Below are 23,144 nucleotides of genomic sequence, written 5' to 3'. Positions count from 1 at the left end.
TCTGAAAATCTGGTGAGCGGATGAATTGAGGCGGCCTTTTTGTAGGGGAGATGTATCAGGCCTTGGAGAGAGAAATACTCCATTTTATCTTTCTCCAAGACTTGATACATCTCTCGCCCATGCATAGGCAAACACAGCTAGTGGCTTGAATCATAACCTTAATAGCAGTAGTATATCATACAATTTTACTAGAGCTGCGCCCATAACATGCTGTACAGGGGACAGAGCGGAGCTGCTGTGCATGCCCAGGGGAGGCAGCTTTTCCTGCTAAGTCTGCTGTCTGTATGGATCTCAGCACCCAATCAGCACTGTGGACCAGAGAGCAGCTGCCAGCAACAAGAGACAGGTGTCTTAACATGAGGTGGGAGAATGTGATTCTTCCTGGTCACATGCCTGAAGGCGGGGCCAGTACAAAGCAGATTATGACCTGTTATACCCAGCACAGACAAGTATACTATTCTCAGCAATAAACAATTTATACTCTGGGTTGGGCAATATTATTTATACACATCAGTAATCAAATTCTACACATTAGTAACCAACTATTATTGTAGATCGAGGACTCATTCACACATATGTGCTGGGAGAATGGCTAAAACTGCATGAGAACTAATGCACACTTTAGGCCAGTGGTCTCCAATCTTAATTGAGGTGTGAGCTACTCTAGAAAAATGAAACCTCCTGAAGAGCTACTAAAATTGTAGGAAAAAAAAAGTCTGGCTAATAACCGGACAATTGAAGGTCGTTTAATGAAAATGAAAAAGATAAATAAAATGTTTCATAGAAAATAACAATGCATATAATTATTACAGTGATATTGTTGTAGATTGTAAATAAATTGTAAGCACAAGGACATTTTACTGTTAATTACCGGCTCCGAGGAGGTACGTGCAGTAGAGGAGCAGAAGATATAGGCAAGGCTGCTGTGTGATTTTCCGGCAGGGCTAAGCAGGAGTCACTCGCTCCACCGTAGCTTAGACGCCGTGGGTGGAACCACGGGGAAGTACGTCAGGTGATTGCTGTAGAGGCTGCGACAATCACCTGACGTGCTTCCCTGTGGCTCGACCCACGGAGTTGATGCCACGGGGGAGCACACGTCCATGGTCACTTCCTCCTAGTTGATTCACCAATACTGCAGCTAGGTGAGCTACTAAAATTAAGACCGCGAGCTGCAGGTTGGAGACCACTGCTTCAGATGCATTTTACTACTGCATTTTTAATACATGTTTCATACTTTGTGCATAAGTACAATCTATAGGTTGTGTAACATTCTAAAATGTTCAATGCCCCGTTGGCAATTTAGAATGTGATGGTGGGAATGGCCCCATGACTCTCAGGGCCTCATTCAGAGATGTACGTTCATCTGATGATGACGTAGATTCCTGACCTCTGAAGTGAGCAGCACCCGGTCCATATGCGGGAAGCTTCAGCTCCCGCAGCCTGACCAATCGGTTGCGATAGTTTCGATGGGGCTAGCAAATGCAGCAAGGAGATGTCTGACATTTCCTTCTGCATTTCCATTAAAATGGACGGAATTGCAAAACTGCTGGTGTACGTCTGTTCAATTCCGTCCATCTCTGACTCACATCCCTAAGATCACCAATTTTCAATGTTCTTTTAATAGTTTTTTTATATCACGTATACTGCGAAGAATAGCCATATCCAATTAGCTGCGGTAAATTACCGCGGCTAATTAGCTCGCCCGCTGCTCGCTCGGGGCTATCCAACGGCAACGGCACTTATCAGGGTTTTTTTTTTTTGGGACCTGATGTGTCCCGATATATAATACACAATAAGTGCCTTCTTTTCGCCCCAAAAAAGGCGAGAACACATAGGGCCGCGAGCTTATCGCGGCTCCTATGTGTTAACGGGTGAACTATCCTATTAATTTGCCCGAATTAATAGGATAGGGAGGAAAAAAATATTGGCGAAAATCGGGGTTTATTGGCGAAAAATCCCCATTTTTCGCCGATCGTGGGGATCAATTAGCGCCCGAACAGTGTTCGGGGCTAATTGGATATGGTCGTCATTGTTTCCAATGATTTATATTCATTCCTAAGCAGTACATCCCTGTGGAAAGGTCTACAACCCCTGGAAATATCCATAAGATATACGCTATAATTGCCTAAAATCATTTTGGTGCTGTGTAGTACCTTCTTGCAGCCCATGAGTGTCACTGTTGCTATTGCTGTCATGTCTTATATACAGTACAGTATCTATTATAAATCAGATAATAGTGCAATATGATTACCACACCCACATAGGGCCGAATTCAATTAGGTGCGAAATCGACCGATAATAGGACAGTGTAAAACAGGCGAAAAAAAATCCCTATTTTCAGAACCCTTTGGACACCCCCCCAATGATAAATTACCTCGTAATTTTCGTAATTTGCATAATATGGCGGAAAAAAAACTGACAAATTTGGTGTGAAAAATATAAATAAAATCGATGAATATGGGTTTAACATATTGGTTCTGGTATTTTTTGGGGGGGGGTATATGGATGGAATCGGTATGAAATACCGCCGGCCGCATGGCCAGTGGTTCGATTCCCGGCAGCGCCTGGCCGACAACAGCAGAGTTCCCGGCAGCGGAAGTCCGACAGCGCTGGAAATTCCGATCGTGGATAGGTAAGTACTAACTAACCTAACCCCCTAACCCTAACTCTCCTTAGGGGTGCCTAACCCTAACCTCCCCCCAAAGTGCCTAAACCTAAGCCCCCCTCTATGTGCCTAACCCTAACCCCCCCCTTCCCGCTGCCTAAACCTAAGTTCCCCGGGGGGGTGCCTAACCCTAAGTCCCCCCTGGGGGTGCCTAACCCTAACCCTCCCTTCCCCTAGCCTAACCCTCCCGGGGGGGTGCCTAACCCTAGGTCCCCCCCGAGTGCCCTAAACCTAACCCTCCCCCCCGCGCGGCTGTCCGCTCGCGGCGCCCGGCATCCCTTTGATCGGGATGCCGGGCGCCGATCTCCCGGCATCAGGGAAATGTCAGGCGTCTACATCTAGACGCCCGGCATTTCACCCTCGCCGGGATATGACAGTCGGGAAGCCGGCTTCCCGATTGTATACCATATGGATGCGTCAAGTGTTTTAAACATTGCACGTGTAAGCAGTAGGTGTTTTTGTTACTGTTTTTAAAAGTGCGTTTTTACGACACGAAAATATACTTGCCATTTTAACGTACCCCCATACGTGGAACAGTGAATTCCTGGGAAAAAAATTGCTTTCTATAATTTTTTACATCTATTCGTATATGCAAGTTACCGCCAACTGACGCAATTTAAGTACACCAAATAATTTTGTTACTGCCAATAATACAGTTCTAAATTAATTTCCGATGTAAGTCAGCCATTTTGTGGGGAAGAGAAGCAATTTTCGCATGTCCTGACTTTTTCGCCTGTTTTCGCTATTTTTTTTGTATTGCATCTACCTTTTTTTTCCCTGTTTTTTTGGCGAAAACGGGGGCGCGTATGCGATTTCGCACCTAATTGAATCCGGCCCTTAGTAGTAAAAGAGACTGTTTTATAACCCAGCCACCCCTTTGTAAATAGCCCCTGATTTTTGCACCCCCCTGCTCCTGCACCTTCTTCTCCTCCCCTGTTATTTTACCCCCCACCAGTGTTAAATTACTTTATTTTATCCATTCCCCACCCCCACTGATAATAGATCTCCTGGGGGCATTTCCCCCTGCCCATTATTTATTACCCCTCCCCCTCCACACAAGAGAGCTGATACCGCTGGTGTAGGCTTATTTATCACGATTTTTGGCCCCAATCTTGTGTCCACATGAATATATACAGGGACAGAATCTGACAATGTAAACTTCTACACTGCCGTCAGTGGCCAAAGTAAAGGGTCTCGGCATTGCCACAATCATAAATAGCCCCCCCTCCCTGAAATCCCCCCATAAGGAGTGTTCATTTCTGTGGCCCTATGATCATTATTAAATAGGCCTCTATGTATTACATATGTGATAATGTACAAAGTAACAGCTAGTATTCCATGAGGGATGCGGTCATAATCCCGGCACATGGGATGCCAGTGATTAGAATACCGGCACTGGAATCCCGACACCTAGCAGAATCCCGGCACTGGCATCCTGACCTCCAGCATCCAGAAGGTAAATAGTCAATTTAGAGGAAGGGTTAGGCACTAGGGGGAGTTAGGGTTAGGCAGTAGGGGGAGAGTTATGGTTAGGCAGTAGTGAAAGGGTTAGGGTTAGGCACTAGGGGCAGGGTTAGGATTAGGCAGTAGGGGGAGGGTTAGGCAGTAGTGGAAGGGTTAGGCACTAGGGGCAGGGTTAGAGTTAGGCAGTAGGGGGAGGGTTAGGCAGTAGTGGAAGGGTTAGGGTTAGGCACTAGGGGGAAAGTTATGGTTAGGCACTAGGGGGAGGGTTAGGGTTAGGCAGTAGGGGGAGGGTTAGGGTTAGGCACTAGGGGGAGGGTTAGGGTTAGGCAGTAGGGGGAGGGTTAGGGTTAGGCACTAGGGGGAGGGTTAGGCACTAGTGGAAGGGTTAGGGTTAGCCACTAGGGGGAGAGTTATGGTTAGGCAGTAGAGGGAGGGTTAGGGTTAGGCACTAGGGGGAGGGTTAGGGTTAGGCAGTAGTGGAAGGGTTAGGGTTAGGCACTAGGGGGAGCGTTATGGTTAGGCACTAGGGGGAGGGTTAAGGTTAGGCACAAGGGGGAGGGTTAAGGTTAGGCACTAGGGGGAGGGTTAGGGTTAGGCACTAGGGGGAGGGTTAGGCACTAGTAGGAGGGTTAGGGTTAGGCACTAGGGGGAGAGTTAGGGGTAGGCACTAGTGGAAGGGTTAGGGCTAGGCTCTAGGGGGAGGGTTAGGGTTAGGCACTAGGGGGAGGGTTAGGCAGTAGTGGAAGGGTTAGGGTTAGGCACTAAGGGGAGAGTTATGGTTAGGCAGTAGGGGGAGGGTTAGGGTTAGGCACTATGGGGAGGGTTAGGCAGTAGTGGAAGGGTTAGTGTTAGGCACTAGGGGGAGAGTTACGGTTAGGCACTAGGGGGAGGGTTAGGGTTAGGCACTAGGGGGAGTTAGGGTTAGGCACTAGGGGGAGGGTTAGGGCTAGGCACTAGGGGGAGGGTTAGGGTTAGGCACTAGGGGGAGGGTTAGGCACTAGGGGGAGGGTTAGGGTTAGGCAGTAGTGGAAGGGTTAGGCACTAGGGGGAGAGTTATGGTTAGGCAGTAGGGGGAGGGTTAGGCACTAGGGGGAATGTTTGGGTTAGGCACTAGGGGGAGAGTTAGGGCTAGGCACTAGGGGGAGGGTTAGGTACTAGGGGGAGGGTTAGGGCTAGGCACTAGGGGGAGGGTTGGGGTTAGGCACTAGTGGAAGGGTTAGGGCTAGGCACTAGAAGGAGGGTTAGGCACTAGGGGGAGAGTTAGGGTTAGGCACTAGGGGGAGAGTGTGGGTTAGGAACTAGGGAGAGATTTAGGGTTAGGCACTAGGGGGTGGGTTAGGCACTAGGGGGAGAGTTAGGCTGTGGGGGGGATGTTAGGTTTAGGCTTGCGGGGGTGGGGGTGTAGATTTAGGCACCGGGGGGGAGGGTTAGGGTTAGGATACCTACTAACAGGTGTTGGTATCCTAAGTTTTCCCCTGTTGGGGTTTATTATCAAGCAGTGAAAAACTTAGAGGAGTGGACCACTGGAGAAGAAGTTGCCCATGGTAACCAATCAGCTTCTACCTGTTATTTTATAGACTGTATTTGATAAATGTTACTTCAAAGCTGATTGGTTGCCATGGCCAAGTTCTCCACTTGTCCACTCCTCTAAGTTTTTCACTGCTTGATAAATAAACCTGACAGTGTTGATGGGAAAAAAATGCATAAAGCCACAGCATGGAGAAGACCATGGGGTAGATTTACTAAAGCTTCTAAATGAAACATTGGTGGTGTTGCCAATAGCAACCTACCAGATTCTGTCTAGCATTGACTACTGAAGATTGCAAATGACAACTACAATCTGATTGGTTTCTATGGATAACACCATCACTTGTCTGTTTTAGAAGCTTTAGTAAACCTAGCCTCTTCTACTGCAATAAAGACAAGATACCGGGCGTCAGGTGGAAGACAATACATTGCTATTGCTATTGTCTAGGGCACTGTAGAAATTACTGAGAAAGTTGGTTTGTTTCTAAATAACGCTTTTCGCAGCATTTCGCATGATTTTTTTCTCCGTACTTACAGTAAATGTTATGTCAGCACAGACTACGCTGTAAAGGTCCTGTCCCGGCGATGAGTTGACAATTGTGTGCAGACTTCTTTTGCTGCAAAAGCGCCGGGTTCACACGTGTGCAAGGCGGCTGTGGGACCCATCGAGGAGGAGCCGAGCGACCGATGCATTATAGGAGAAGGCAGCAATCTCTCTGCCTGGGGCCATGTGAGTGTATATAAGGCCGTTTACAGGTGGCGTTATGTTTTTTACAACATTTTTGAAGTTAGACAAATTTGTACTTTCCTTAAATTGCAGACGTGCTCCGAGGGGCCGACACTTCCAGCCACAGCCAAGCGAAACAGCAGAGATCTTAGATGTTTCACCTTTTTTACAGTATATATACAGAGAAGTCTATTTTCCAGCTACTAGGCCAGCGAAAAGGCAATTATTAGTTTTATAAATAGTTTTATACCAAATCACACCGCAAGGCAGAATTAATTTATCGTCGCTGTCCCAGCTCCATTCACAGAAGATGAATTGTGCAAAATACAAATTTATAAATGCTGCGTGTTGTGGCTATGGGAAGGCGAAGCCAAACTCGATTTGTGCAAAATTTGTCAATATCCCTGGTATATCACCATGAACGGATCTGCGGGGATTCTAAGTCAATAAAACACAGCAGAAAAACATTATCATTGATTATGGGATACTGAATTTTAAATGTTTTTTTTCAGAGCCTTCTTAAACAACTGACGGAAAGTTGAACAGAGAAACTGCATTTTGCTGACCTCTAGTGTTCAAGTGTGAGAGGGGCTACAAGATTGACATCTCCCCAGGTATCTGGATAATAATATTGCTGTGTGTTTGAACAGCAGTCCATGTATGTCACCAAGGGGAAGATGGCAATAGCTACCGGGGGCAATCTCCTCAAAGCTTCCAATTCTGGAGCTTGGTAAGCGTCACCATTCAGCAGCCTCCGTAGAAAGCTATAGGGGTTGGTTTTGTAATTGAAAATGGAAGAACCGCAATAGATACCTCCAATATCGCCCCTTCCTACATCCAGGAGATGCTTCGTTCTTGTGGGTATCCCCCCCCCAAAAAAACTCCAAAACATCTGTTCCCTGCAGAATTATTTTAATAAATGTGTCCCTATATTATTTAGCTTCTGAATGTTACAGGCTGCACACTCCTCAAAAGGAGACACAATATAACCTTCCAAAAAGGAGGACGTGGCTTCATGGGCAAAGGGGGCATGGCCTATTTTCATCACTCTGGAGCCATGCCCAGCACTCTCGAAGATGCTGTGCTGCCCCCAGGCACTCACCTGCACTGTATAGATTGCTGTGCGCACACATACGCATCTATTTACATGCTGCTATGCGGTGAATGCTCCCCCCCAAATTTCCCCGAGAACTGGCACTGTACCGTCCAAAGTGGGACAGCTGTGAGGTCTGCTCTTCATACAGCACTTTGGACGTACAGTGCAATAAACTTTGCTTTTGTATCAGGGAACCTAGTTGCTCCATCCTGCGTACATCCGGACCCGAATCCTGCTGTACGCTCTCAGGAAATGCCTCCAAAAACTAAATGTGCACCTAAAAAAAATGCAAACACACGAGCAAGCGTTTACCGTACCGTACGTGCCATCACTTTCCCACAGTCCTACCCCTTTTCAGGATGCAACTTTTAAAAAAAATAAATAAATGTATTTTTCTGCTTAAATACCATCTCATATATGGATCACATCACACTATGATAGCGAGGGGACCTTTCAAATGTGCTTCAGGACTTCAATGCTCTTCATCAAATGGAACAGGGGTCACTATTTATTTAAACATATTTAATTACATTCATTCTAAAAAAGAAATGTCATATCTGCTGACATATTAGATATATTTTCCATGGTTCCTTTTACAGGCGAGTCGCTGCATCAAAGTGCGTCGTCACACCGAAACGCGTCACGCACAACACTCTATTGGGAGACCTTGAAGCATGAAAAGCCCCATCATGTCATGTCTACTGAATTACATTATGGCTTACTTTTTTTTTTCATCTTAATCGCTTTGTCTAATTAAATCTAATACGCAGACTTACTCTGCAGTACAGAAAAATAGGGACACTTACAGGGGGCAATCATTTTCGGGGACAAATCTCTGGAAATTAGGGACAGTTGGCAATTATGAAATGTACAAATATTCAAGCGTGGGTGCCAGTGTTTAAATGTCCCTCATTCGGTGAAACCCTTCTCTCTCTGTCGGGGTCCATTATTAGGGTCTAACTGAAATTGGTGAGTTGAGTAGGGGTCTCCGCCATCAAGGGGACAGGACAGACAGATCGCTTTAATTTTTGTCTTCCGCTGGATCACTACAGATAGAATTCAGAAAAGTTAAACATTTTTGTTTTTATTCAACGTTTAACAACTATGATAACGTAAGCCAATGACGATACAATAAAAGTCTCTGCTTCAGAGCAGCTGATTCGCGTGACCGTTACCAGTTTCCATGGACGATTCATCTGTGTTTGTTTATTCATCACGTTTTAGAAACATGAAAAATATACAATATTTTTTACACGATTTGTGCACCACCTGCCTCCTTTTCTATGTATATATAAGTAATATGCCTCACGTCGTGTTTCAACAAAGTTCAATAATAAATACATTAAATAGTGGTGACGGCAGGAACGTTGCCACGTACAAGATTGCTACAAGACTAGGTACAGTGTTTTTTCACATTGAGATGGAGGTTGGTGCAAATTAATTCTATGTTGTCATGTATATCCGGTGCCGACTTGTGCCCAGTGATTGCATTTCTGACAATGTCTGTCCATGTTCTCTGCACCTGTCAGAACGGGAGGAAATGCTGCCATGTCCTGGTAGAAACGTCAGATTCAGACACTGCTAGATGACCGATTTCCTATACAAACATCCAGATTTGTAACACCTAAAGACGACACGTAGCGGTGAAACAGACTATACACCATCCACCCATAAGCTTTTGTGCCCACGGTTGTAAGTTGGTAACGAGACGGCCCAATTTGATCCCAAGGGTCCAGCTGCCAATAAACAGATCATTCGTATTGTGTTGCATGCCTGGGGCTGTGGGCCGAGACCAGGAAGTAGGACCGGAAACAAATACAAGGTTGGATGAGGTGGGATTGGTACAGAGTAGACCAGAGAGGTCTAAGCTAGATCACATCTCTGTGATGACGGAGTCGTCAAACGCTCGGAAGCCCCAGTCCTGGTATGTCCGGGACCAGCTGTTCTTCTTCAGTTCTGTAAAAAGCAAGATGACAAAAACACACATTAATGGCTAACTGTCAGCGTTCCTTCGCCTCCCTCTTAGGGATTCATACATATGTAGTATGCTTTTCATTATTGCTGGGTCGACTGCAAAACACTGATATGGATTCAAAGTTTTTTTTAACAAAAAGTTCCCTATGTGTTGCCACATCCAGGAGCTGATGCTTGAGTTTGACTAATAATGGGAGTACCCATGGAATTGGTATGTAATGCCAGCAGCTGTTTAACCAACAGCAGAAGACCGACAGATTGAAATCCCGTCTGCAGCTGGTAAGTACCCTAACCCTCTCCTCTCCCTACCCTAACCCTCCCTTAGTGGTGCCTAACCCTAACCTCCCCACCTAGTGCCTAACCCTAACCTCCCCCCGTTAGTGCCTAAACCTAACCCCCCTCCCCACACCCTAAACCTAACTCTACAGAGGGGGTGCCTAGTCCTAACCCCCCTTTTCCCTACTCTAAGTCCCCCCAGGGGTCCCTAAACCTACTCCCCCCCCCCCCCTCCGCACGGCTAGCCGCTAAGACACCCGGCTTACCTTCGTTCGGTATGCTGGGTGTCGGGATTTTGTAGTTGTGCTAATGATAGGTGTCGGGATTTCGACGCCTATCTTTAGTTCCATGTGGGGATGTCAGTGTCGGGATATCGGTGGGCGGGATAGTGCCCGCCGGTATCCTGACTGCATCCCGTACCCACGTCTATATTGATCGAATGAATGAACTTCCCCAGATCTTCAGAACTCTGGTTTGTTAGGCTTTAAAGGCCTCCTACAGACCGGAAAATGTCAATCTCTGGTCTGACACCGGCCAACAGGTTTGAAAGAGTAGTTGGCGGCTTTTATGATCTGTCTTTTTTTATTCACCACTTTTTCTATAAAATGCATTTTGTAATCCTCCCCCACTCACCTGCCCAGGTAATCCTTAGCCCCTGTCCTTCTCTTCACATAAAGGATGTGGTAGCCATCCCTCACTATATTATGAAGTCTAGCACAGGACCCCACCACCCATGGAGGACTGACAGTTTATATATTGTATTGTTAAAGGGAAAAGGGGGAATTGGGAGGCCCAAGCACAGGTGGATTAAAGATATAAATGAAGAAAATTAAAATAATACAAAACAGTGATACAGCCCACTATTAGGAAATCACTATTATCCTCGGAAAAGAGTCGCTGTGGGGGTGCTCCCCGGAGAGTACATATAGTTATGTTAAACACTGGGAAGAAAGGAAGAGAACTCTTTTTTTTCCTGGGGGCACACTTAGCGAAAATTACTAAAATGTTACTTTTATTTATCAATTAAAAATAATGGTTACTTTAATAAACAGCGTAGAGCATGAAATAAATATGAACAATGGTACAGCAAAAATATTGTTAATCTTAACCATTACAATAATAATTCATTAAATTGTGGCAATTCCATAAAATAATATAAATAGTGTCAACGTTACTGGCAGCTGTCACACAGTCCAAATAAACAAGAAAATTAAGCTTGTAGCACCAAATAGATACTCAAACAGTAGTGGGGTCAATATTATGTTAATCCAAAATAAAAAACCCCGATAATTGCCGGCGTCGGGCTGACTTCTGGACTAATTGGATAGCCTCGCGCGAAGTAATAAGCCGCAGTAATTTACCGCGGCTAATTGGATACCCCCCCCTAAGAATTACTTAGATTTTGTGGGAATCTGTCAGTTTTCAGGGGGATCTCCTGCAAAAATAGCCTTAATAAATAGGCCCCTTAATGAGGTAGACATTACATTATTTTGTCCCTTTCACACAAGCTACATAATACTATGCATGCAATCCCCAGGTAGGCATTCGTTACTTTGTTTGACCAATGCCTCCTAGCGGGTCCCCTATATTGTGGGACATATTCCTAATATAACCCATTAGCCTCTAGCATTGAAGAGGTACAAGATATACTGGGGATGTTGTTCAGTGTACAATATCAAGCAGCCCACCGTAATACATCTTGGCCTCCTGCTGTATAAGTGCTTGCGGAACAGTGAGAGTACTTACCGGCCACTTTCAGAGGCTTTGAGCTGCGCTCCGCGAGGATCCGGCCCTCGGTCTCAGTGAATGAACACGTAAACACGGCTCCGGATTCCTCACACGTTGGGCAGAAGGTGAGAAAGGAGCAGATCTGCCCGGGAGACTTATTCTCGGTGACCTGGTAATTGCCATCTTGTTCCTTCACCATCATGGTCCGCTCTTCGTTCAGGCACTTCTCCCACGTTACTCTGATCTCACGGGGGACATTTCCCCTCATAGCGCAGCTAAGGGTCAACTTCTCCCCCTCGTTACAGAGCTCGGGGACACAAACTTCAGATACCGAGTAGAACCCGTAATTATCTGGTGGGAGAGAAAAATAGGCAACGGTAACCAAATTGACTTGGAAAGTTGGGTCTAATTTATGTGTCAACTTGGCGTATGAGGTTCCACATTGATATTCACAGTTTACACAACTAACAATCAAGTTTAAAGTCCACCTGGTTTGTGCCCAGAAATAGGCTGAAGACCTCTTGCATAGGAAGGGCAAAGCTAAAGGTCATAGCTGAAGGTCATTACCCACATCCCTTGTAACCATTTAATACTCACAAAGCAACTAATTTTTTATTATTACGTGGTGTGCTAGGATCAAACCGTATCAATTTACAAATGACAGACTATCCCCTGTGCAGTGTAACAACAGCAATGAGCCCACCTATCGGACATATCGGCACAGCCATCTGCACTATGAACTTTGCACCAGGTCTGACCTTGTTTGTCCTTGGGTCTCTCTCGTCCTATACTATTAATGGAAGCTATTTTGTTCCTGCACTTTGTACCTTGGCACATACACTTTGTATTACGTTGGATTAAAGAGCGTCACATACACAGATGTAATTGAGAGAGCCCTTGACCAGGACTAATGTAAGCCATAAACAAGGTTAAACTATGCGGACAAATATATCTTATTGAAAAATATTGTTATAAAGTAGCAGGCGGTCACTCTGTGATATGGGTAGGGTATGGGATGCCAGCGCTCGGGTCCTGACAGATGCATCCCGACAGGGTTAGGATACCGAAACCTGTCGGTCAGTGTCCTATATCCCCCCTCTCTCCCTTCCCCTCCCTCCCCGCTGCCTAAACCGGACTCTCCCCCCTAGTGGCTACACCTAACCCCCCCCCCCAGTGCCTAACCCTAACCCTCCCACCTTAGTGCCTAACCCTCCCCCCTTAGTGCCTAACCCCTTACTCTAATCCTCCCCCTCCCCTAACCCCAATACTTACTGTCAAGATGCCAGTGGTCGGGCATCCCGATTATAAGGATTCTAGCTACATCACATTGGCTTCCAGGAACGATGCAAAGGGATGTAGTTATAATCCAGAGAATCGGGAAGTCCGGTGCTTGAGCACCGGTGCTGGAATCCCGACACCTGTCAGAATCCTGATGCCAGCGTCTCGCTGGTAAATACTGGGGTTAGGATTTGGGTTAGGCCAGTGGTTCCCAAACTGTGCGCCGCGGCACCCTAGGGTGTCTTGGGACACTTGCAAGGGGTCCTTAGGTTGGTGGTCCAGCACCAAATCAAATTCTTTATGGTCAATGTAATGCAAATATGTGCACGAACAGAAGCACTAACCTGCCCACCACTATATAACCAAACCTAAGGATGACGGGTCAGCGCAATTTACTTCACTTTACTACTTCATTACATGTTTTTCTGAATTTCTCAATAACAAACGTTTGGCTTAGAGGTGCCGTGAAAACAATGCTGATGCACTAGGGTGCCGCGATTCAAAAAAGTTTGGGAACCACTGGGTTAGGCACTAAAGGAGGAGGGTTAAGTTTAGGGAGCTTGGTGGGAGGGTTATAGAGGTAGGGAGAGGGGGAGGGTTAGGATACTGACCGGCAGGTGTCGGTATCCTTACCGTGATGGAATGCCAGCATCAGGATTCTAACCGACCGCATTCCCGTACCCAACTCGAACCAATGTGTTATAAACAAAATCTTATACAGTTCAGTACAGTTTAGGTGCTAACAATCTAACCTAACGATCTACAGCAAATTGGTGGGGGATTGTAGCGGCAAATGACCCTTTAGGGCTAAGTCCTTCAAAATAAAAAGTCCATTAATAATGGGCAAATACATTAAGTTGGACCAATAAGACAAGAGTTACATGTGCACAGTATTATTCATTCTATGCAAATGTCATTAATTCTCCTACTTGGACATAACCAGAAGAGCCATCTACATTCTGGTTTCCAAAACTGGCCCAATGAACACAATGTGCTCTATGGTGTGTGGGTGCAGTTGGCAGTAGAAAGACTTAATAACATGACTGTGACCATCTATCACTTTAGGCCCCACCATCTTTCATTTTGGATCAATTTTGTTGGGTTAACCGTCAATGATCAATGGCCATCTCTAAGGTAGATCAATGGTCACACAATGGTACCTGGTACCACATCCTGCCCAGCTTCTCCCATCAGAAGATGCAACATTTTTCCCCACTGGAGATGACACAGGGCCTGATTCAGACCCGGACGCTATGCTGTGCTCACTCGCATTGAGCAATTTTTTGCAATCTGTACATGCGTATGTGTCGCAATGCGCGTGCCCGAACCAGTCATTGTGATGGGAAAGTGCTTGCCAGTAGCCCGCAGTCGGGCCGCTATTTTGAGTGACAGATAGCGCCGTTTGTGGGTGGTAACAGGGGAAGGTGCTTGTAAACGGGGGTGTGGATGTGCGAACGCAGGCATGCCCGACCGTCAGAACGGCGTTTAATGGGCGTGCATAATTAGCAAAGTAGCGTCATTACACACGTGACTGGGTTGTATTTTAGCCAGAACTGCTCGCAATGTTGTGGTGGGAAAAGGCTACCACAAGCGCTGCGAGCAGCTCCGATGGCTCTCGATGTTCCCGATTAATCCTACAACTGCCGGAGATGACATGTGTTGCGAGTGGCAAAGGGGCGTCTTTATACAGGTGCGAGCGCATAGTTGCGGCCGCTCGCTATTACTTAGTGGGTGGCTTTACGCGACGCAGTGCAAGCACATGATTTAAATAGCCGGCCCCTTTTAGCCAGCGAGCGGACGCAAGTAGCGTCCGGGTCTGAATCAGGCCCACAGTTTTGAAGGGCAAACTCCACATGCAGCAATGGAAATTTGCACAAAAACGATGAAACGCAATATCCCTTTTTCATACGTTGGTTTTAACGGGTTTCGCGTAGTGTCACGCAAATATTAGTGTAGTGGTCGGCAATGTCCGGCACTCCAGCTGCTGTGGAAGTATGCATCCCAGCATGCCCTGCTACAGTTTTATCATGTCGTAACAGAAAACCAGTGGCAGGGCATGCTGGTATGTGTAGTGTAACAGTAGCCCACTTCTGTATTAGTGAAAGTCACTACTTGCTATTGATGAGAAACTAGCATTAAAGAGATTGGTAAGGACAATGTCGGTCTCTCTTTCCTCTGACCTGTCTTCCTCCTCTTTTCTTACCCAGCACGGTTCCGAAATACTTCCTCTCCTGCAGAACCTTCCCCGCTCTCATGAACCGGCAGATAAACTCGGCCCCTTCGTGCTGCTCCTTGCGCACCTGGAAGCAGAGGATGGAGGAGAGCGAATGGCGAATCCCACCCACAAACGTGCTCTTCAGGATGTTCCAGCAGGTGTAGGAATCCTGCTCCTGCAGCTCCCGGTAGTCCCCGGCGGAGTGGAGGGGTCCCCGCTCCTTTATCTCAATCTCCTTCTCGCCTTGTCGGATCAGCCACATCGCAGTGATGGTCTTTGGGTATCGGCCTGCGATGCTGCACTTCAGGACCGCTATACTGCCCTCGGTCCAGTCCTTACACATGGAGACATCAGTCACTACAAGGACACAAGAGAAGGGAGGAAGAAATGACTTGCTCATGAGTACGTTATAAGCGAGGAGGAACGCCACACTGACCATAGGCTCATCTACAAATCCCTCTATTGTTCCTGCGTTAATGGCAAATCATTTAGGACTGTGGCACTTTCATATTTGGCACCCCTTGTCCTGCTTGCCGACATTTTATTTCTCCCCTCTGGGAGAAGCCAGGAGAGGAGATACAGCAGGCCGCTGATGGTGGCGGGCCGGGCGCTTCTCCTCATTACGTCTATGAAGAGTGCACTGAGCAGAAATGACTAATTCTCGTCACATTTTCCCTTTCTCCCTCCCCAAGGACCCGCGATTTGCGATATTATTCTCCCCGTCCTGACCATTCCAGTAGGAAGTAGGCGTGATGCGGGAGGACCACCTACTCTTTGGAAAGTCACATTTCGGAAGTCTGCCGGGAAAGTAGGTAAGTTGGGTGTGGTATAAGAGATAGACAGTAATTAGATAGACAATGTCTAGGTAGACACCAGATGTTAGACTATAGTTCGACAGGGACAAAAGGTCAACATACAAAATATCGACATGTGAGAAAGTTAACAGGTACAAATGGTTGACAGTGTTAAAAGGTCGACACAAAAAAATGGTCGACATTTTTTCTTCTAGTCCTAATCTTCACCCTAACCCTCCCCTTGGTGCCTAACCCTAACCCCAAACCTAACCTTAACCCTAAAAAAAAAAAAGTGTCGACCATTTTTTTGTGTCGACCCTTTGATGATGTTGACCATTTGTACATGTCGACCTTCTTACATGTCGACCCTTTGTGTTTCGACCTTTTGTCCCTGTCAAACTTTTGTCTGTCTAACATCTGTTGTCTATCTAGAAATTGTCTATCTAATTACAGTCTGTCTTCAGTCCGGAACCCAGGAAAGTATGCCCCTTGTATAATTTAATTTTTAAGCCTTGAACCCCAAATCCATTGTCTAGGACTTGACAATCACAAGACACAAAAAAAAATTCTGAGGCTTCCGCCCCCATTTTGTGCCCCTCTGCCTTACTCACCTCTACGCTCCCTGCGATGACCTTTCACTGTCCTCCTTTTAAAATGAACCTTTTTTTGGCCTCCCCACCACAAGCTCCCCCAATTGATGTTATCTATTTTTGGGACTGTGGGCCCGATTCAGACCCGTTTGCTAGATGCGTTCTCACGCAGCCACTCTGCTGCTAATACTGTATATCCAAAGGAAGCGATCGAACGGCAAACCATGAGGACGCCCTCTATGTCTTAGCGAGCGTAGGCAGTGCGATCGCATGTCGGACTAATGACGCCCACTTTCCCTTTGCAGCACACGTCATCTCCAGGAAGTGTACTTAACAATCGGTAACATCGAGAACTATCGGAGGCATACGCAGTGCTTGTGGTAGACCCTACCCTACCGCAAGCACTGCGAGCGCTTCAGTCAAAAAACAGCCAGGTGACGTGATCATCAGGCCCCGCCCGCCGCTGTGCGATAATGCAAATCGTGTCCTCGGAGGGGGAGGCTGAGGAAGCACAATGCGTGATGTCCCCGCCCACTCCACAAGATAAGCGGGAAACTACAGGAGGCCCACGCTCACCAAAATTTGGGAGAGTCCCGGAGATTCCCGGGGAGAAATACGCGCATGTTATAATGCAAATCCTTTCCATGTCCGCCTGCTCTATAGTCATTTACATTGACCTATTACAGTCCTACGATTTGATCTCCGCCTTACCATGTTTACAGAAAATTTGAATTCCGAATACCAGCAAAAATCCACAAGCCGCTGAGATCCATAAGGCTTTTGGTACATAAGTGTCAACTGCAAGGATAAATAAAAAAGAATTACTGTACAGACATTTCACACGCATGCGCCAAAACCCACTGTAAAATAATCCCGTACAGTATTTCTGGTGGCATTGTGCTATTATACCTAATGGCCTCCTGAGAAGGAAAGCAGCAGAATAACGCATGATCTGCAAAAACACCAGAAGTATTTAGGATACTGCTACATGTTGCCTAATCACTGCCAGGACGTGTCTGTCTTTATTCAGCTGTGTGCGCCCATTGTTTCCATGGATATTACACATGAAAATGGCGGCTTCTGCAGTGGTGCAAATGAGGGAGCAAATCAGAGTTCATTTATGCACCACATGAGAAAATGAGGCTGTGTTGTGAGATGAGATTCAGGGGGTGGAGAAGGCACATTTAGGGGTTTATGTATCAAGCAGTGAGAAGTGGACCAGTGGGGAAGTTGCCCATAGCAACCAATCAGCTTTGAAGTTGCATTGATCCAGAACAGTCTATAAAATAATAGGTAGGAGCTAATTGGTTGCTATAGGCGACTTCTAAACTGGTCCACTTCACCACGCTTTTTACTGATTGATACATAAACCCCTTAGAGCGCTCCGTCGGGAAGGTGAGGCGGAGAGGAGACCACTTTCCATTACATACTTGTGGAAACGAGGGCTTCGGCCTACACCTTCTATGTGGGGCCTGTTGCACCTGTCAGAGGCACTTTACACAGGAAAGCCCAGTTCTAGGTGCATTTTGAATAAATGTAATAAAATTCACAAAAGTGACACATGTAATAATGACCGGCCATGATATCCCCGCACTCTCATAGGTAAAGACATCGGTCAGGCTAAACCAAACTGTAATCTAGGGGAAAATAACAGAAAGTAGTCTGTAGTACGTCAGGCCTATAAATGCGAATACTTATGCCGGTAACAGCGTAGAGTGAGATGAGACTTGATAGCATCATTTAAAATCACATTACCCTATTCGTACATAGCAGCAATAATATAATGAGGTAAAATAAGAGAATAATGTTATTAAAGAATGCAAAAGTCACATTTCCCATCTAAAATGTAACTAAATACAAACATCCCCACATCTGTTATTTATTACTGTATAAATCCAGCGATATCCTTATGTCCTGCAACCTACCAAATGCAAATGACAAATCTGAATAAACAGCTACAACTGGGCACAATGGAGTCTATTCGCTAAGCCTTAGGGGTAAATTTACTAAGATGGGAGTTCTATTAAGAAGTGATGTTGCCCATAGCAACCAATCATATTCTACTTCTCATTTATCTAGCACCTTCTAGAAGATAATGCCTGGAATCTGATTGGTTGCTATGGGCAACATCACTTCTTAATGGAACTCTCATCTTAGTAAATTTACCCCTTAGAGAGAGAGATAAAGTGGAGAAAGATAAGTACCAACCAATCAGCTCCTGTCATTTTACAAACACAGCCTGTAAAGTGACATTTAGGAGCTGATTGGTTGGTACTTAGAGTTCTGCTTCCTAAAAAAGTGTATCTGGGGGTGCATCCGAGTCCCAATCAGGAGCGGCCACTGCTGATTGGCTGCTCGCGGACCGACAGCCAATCAGGAGCAGCCACTGCTGATTGGCTGCTCGCGGGACAACCAATCAGGAGCGGCCGCTCCTGATTAGTTGTCGTTCTGCAAGCAGCCAATCAGGAGCAGCCGCTCCTGATTGGCTGCCGTTCCGCTCGCTGCTGGAAACTCATTTGGAATGCTGCCAGCGTCTTCTTCATTAATGCTGACCACCGGGCCCCCTCTCTCTCCGGGCCCGGGACAACAGGCCCGGCAGTCCCCCCCTGATGGCGGCCCTGAAGATTAGTAATGAGTGATAACAAGAACGTCACTCGTTGATAAATGAGTTCCTATATATGAACGCACTTTAGTGAGAATGATGGAGATGTGTATTTTACACCCCACAAATGGATGTACGTCCAGTTCTAAATGAGTCACCTCTATATCTTCATTTAACAAATTTATTTTCACGAAAGCCTATCCCGGCACCAGTTAATGAACTCACCCAAGAACCTCAGCCTCTCTGTCGAGCCCCCTGGTACCGTAGGGTGGTAGACCGTGCAGGAGTAATCGACATCGCTGTCCGTGTATGTCACATTGGTCCGGTAAGCGGCTTCTAGAGTGTAGGTGCCGTTGGCGTTCCTCCACTTGTTGGTTTTGTATCCTAGGAGCTGCCCGTCTCTCTTTATTGCCAGGCTGAGGTCATCGGGGTAGAACCCCGATACCAGGCAGATTAAGGATGAGTTCTTTTGGCCTTTGCCGGAGAGGTAGAAGGAGACCTCCGGCCGGACTGGAAGACAATGTGATAGAAGAGATCTTTTGTTGTTACTTTGGTCATTTGTTTTCAAGCCCATCAAAGCCAAGTGCACCGACCGATTCATACACCTGTGACTGCAAATATCACTAGTATTACATTGCCTTAAATATAATGATGCTGTCAGTCAGATGAATGCTGCCCCTATATAGACTTAGGGGTCTATTTACTAAGCGGTGTTAGGAGACAGAGTGAAAAGTGATAAGAAAGTGATAAGGTGGCAGCCAATCAGCTCCCAACTGTCATCTCACAGGCAGTGTTTGAAAAATGACAGTTGGGAGCTGATTGGCTGGCACCTTATCACTTTCTTATCACTTTTCACTCTGTCTCCTAACACTGCTTAGTAAGTAGACCCCTCAACCTTGATGAATGTATATCTTCATCCCTATTTGTTCCGTTGACTTTATATTTAAGCACTTTATTAGTAGACTGTCATCATTACATTATGAGGTCTACGAAGCCTTGGATGGAGATAAAGTGGACGGGGATAAAGTACCAACCAATCAGCTCCTAACTGTCACTTTTCAAACACAAAGCCTGTAAAGTGACAGTTAGGAGGTGATTGGTTGGTTCTTTATCTCTGCCCAAGGCTTAGTACATAGACCCCGTTATATGGTGACGGAACTCCTTGGTGAGTGTCATTTTCAATACTGTATACATTACCCCTTCTATTACGTCTCCATTGGCCCGTACTGGCGCATGTGCAGCCCAACACCCGCCCCTCAGCGTTGCCCTCGCCGTTCTGAACCTTTGCATCTAACTCTTTGCCCGCACTCGGCTTTCTCGTAAGCTCTGTCCTTGTGCCCCGGCATTGGTAAATGCATTGTGAGTTGTGCGCAATTATCACATCAAATCCACATTAAAAATGCGGATTGTGATAAACATGCCCCTATACGCAGCGATACCCAAGAAGCAGTTTTCCCATATACAATAGCTGTGACGGAAGCCTATCGGTGGAGCTGATGGATGGAGACAATAAGGACTTACCTCCGAAGGTCAGCTGGAATGATTTTTTGAGCGTGTGAGGATACTTCTTCTCCAGGACTTGGCAGGAGTAATGAGCATGGTCGTCCCCCATGACAGGGGTGAAGCAGAAGGAGCTCTGCACATTAAACCCTTGACTGACGGAACCTTCCACCACATGCGGGGCCGAGGTGCTGAGGACCGCGCCGTCTCTCACCCACTGGAACGTCACTTCAGAGGACGACAGGTTACTCGCTGAGCAACGTAACTCGTTAGACTGGTTCATGATTACAGTAGTCCCGTCCACACTGATGTAGCGGTGGTCTGGAGGCGAGACATGGGTTCAGTGAATTGAGAGCACAAGATGTAGCTTATGGCACAACATGTCCATGTGTGGACCTCTATACCTCCCTGAGGAACATTGCTAGGGTGGATATATAACATCTCAATGCTCACAAAGCAACACTTGTTTTTTTTCAAGGGGATTTGGAGAGGCTCTGTTTTTGCAGACAACAAATAGAACTGTTTATAGAACTAACAGAATTACAGTATGAAGTAAAACTATTTAAAATACTCTGTTATATGATAAGAGGTTGGGGACATTCTGAATCTATAGCAGGTGCCTTATATATGCATTATTTTCTGCAGACATTATTCTCTATGTATGTTCCATATGGACATGCAGTCCTGGATGGTGGCATCTCTCTAGAACCGATGGATCCATGGATGGTAGGCCTCTTTGGATATATTATACTACTAATGTTTAGTATCGTTAAACCAAACATAAAGCCATAATTTGACATAAATATAGTAGAGGCCAGGTAACACTGAGGTAATTTATATACCTATAACGGGATGCGGTCATAATACAACAGTCAGGATAACGGTGCTTAGAATGTAGACACCGGAATCCCAACACCTGTGAGAATCCCGGCACCAGCCGGTTAGGGAGAGGGTTGGGCTGTGGAGCAGGGGGTGGGGGGCGGGGTTAGGTTTATGCAGCGGGGAGGGAGGGTTAGGCTGTGGAGGAGGGGGGGTTAGGTTTATGCTGCGGGGAGGGAGGGTTAGGCTGTGTGGAGGAGGGGGGGTTAGGTTTATGCTGCGGGGAGGGTTAAGCTGTGGAGGAGGGGGGTTAGGGCGGGGAGGGAGGGTTAGGCTGTGGGGGGGGGGGCGGTAAATTTAGGCAGCAGGGATGGAGGGTTAGGTGTAGGGTTAGGATACTGACTGACAGATGTCGGTATCCTAACCCTGTCGGAAAGCCGGCATCAGGATTACGACCGCCGGGACCCCGAGTGTGTCGGCATCCTGTACCCAACCCCTTATAATAACTAAAGTGTTTTTGCCCATATACTTAGTAATATTACCAATTATATCTGGTCCATGGACTTACAGGCCCTCAAAATAAAAGTTATGGACAAGAATAATAGAATGGATATTTATTGGGCACGCTCTTACATGCTGCCAGAGGACGACCGCCCCCTGCCAGAGTGTAATCCATAACCCACATCTGGTCTAAAAGTGATCCGGCCAAAGGCCCAAGTGGATGTTTTATCAATTTGTCCACCCACATTTGTAGTCAGAGAAAGAGAAAGCGATCCTGTCGCTTGGCATGTGTTTGGCCGGCAGTAACTATATACAGTATGTCAATCACGTTCTCTCTTACCCCCCGTTAGCACAGTGTGAGTGATGCACTTGCCTACTTGCTTTGCAGAAACTGACAGTGTGGATTGGTGAGTCATAATGTTTCTATAGCATTTCATCAGCACAGTGTTCTACAGATGCCAGAGGAGCACTAGCGATCTGTAGTGGAGCGGGCAGGTATATATTTTTACAGGGCGGTAGTGGAATGTCAGCGTAACACTGAACACTGAACAGTGGGCCTGATTTAGAGCCGGACGCTATTTGCGCTCGCTCGTTCAGAAAAAGAGGCCAGCTATTTAAATTGAGCGCTCGCTCTTTGCGGTCTGTTGACGCCTCTGTGTCTGAGCGAGCGAACGAAACATGCGCTCACTATTTTGTAAAGACGCCCCCTGGCCGCTCGCATCCTACGTCATCTCCGCTATTTATTAGATTAATCGAGTACATCGAAAGGCGTCTGAACTGCTCGCAGTGCTTGTGGTTGGATTTTCCTACCGCAATCATGCGAACAGTTCAGGCTAAGAGACATCCAAGTGACATGGCCGATGACGCTGCTTTGTTAATTATGCACACCCGTTAAACGCCCGTTTTGACCGATTGGCACGCCTGCGTTCGGATCACCACTCCCCGTTTTCAAGCACCTTCCTCTGTTACCACCCACAAACGCCTCATCCTGTCACTCAAATTAGCAGGCCCTCGCTATTTTGCGAGCACACGATTTCCGACCGCACTGACTGGTTGGCGCATGCGCATTACAACCCATACGCATGTGCAGATGTGCGAACATCGCTCAGAGCGAACGAGCGGCCGCTTAAGAGCGGCTCTGAATCAGGCCCAGTGTGTCCTTCAGTAAGATGGCAGTGTGTACTGGGAGTACAAGGAGTGGCAGGGACTTCTGTGCAAGGAACTGGGAAGCCGAATCTTACCACTTGCGTTAGCAGTGGTAACTAACGGTAACTCTTCGCTGTAATAAAAAAAAAAAAAAACCTTTATTGCAACAGGGCTTTTCACCCTCTGATAAATCAGCCTATAGGCTTCATGTATCATAGGTCCGGAATGTACTGTAAGTATGG

The 23,144-nt window shown here is 46.5% G+C and overlaps 1 protein-coding gene across 2 annotated transcripts in view; it reads right to left on the bottom strand.

Annotated features, from left to right (window-relative positions):
• Nucleotides 1–8,542: 8,542 nt before the first annotated feature.
• Nucleotides 8,543–23,144, bottom strand: part of LOC148506377 (uncharacterized) — a 37,131-nt gene continuing 22,529 nt past the window's right edge. For both annotated transcript variants that reach the window (XM_088446849.1, XM_088446848.1), the window contains exons 3-8: nt 20,458–20,757; nt 19,162–19,446; nt 17,046–17,132; nt 14,939–15,307; nt 11,476–11,808; nt 8,543–9,435 (exon numbers count right to left, since the gene is read on the bottom strand). In XM_088446849.1, coding sequence (XP_088302975.1) covers nt 9,353–9,435; nt 11,476–11,808; nt 14,939–15,307; nt 17,046–17,132; nt 19,162–19,446; nt 20,458–20,757 — 1,457 coding nt within the window. In that variant the 3' untranslated portion in view covers nt 8,543–9,352. The remainder of the gene's footprint in view (nt 9,436–11,475; nt 11,809–14,938; nt 15,308–17,045; nt 17,133–19,161; nt 19,447–20,457; nt 20,758–23,144) is intronic.

Source organism: Taudactylus pleione, unplaced genomic scaffold (genome assembly GCF_031769625.1).
Source record: "Taudactylus pleione unplaced genomic scaffold, aTauple2 ptg000407l, whole genome shotgun sequence".
NCBI lineage: Eukaryota > Metazoa > Chordata > Amphibia > Anura > Myobatrachidae > Taudactylus > Taudactylus pleione.
This window is presented reverse-complemented; position numbering and strand designations above follow the sequence as displayed.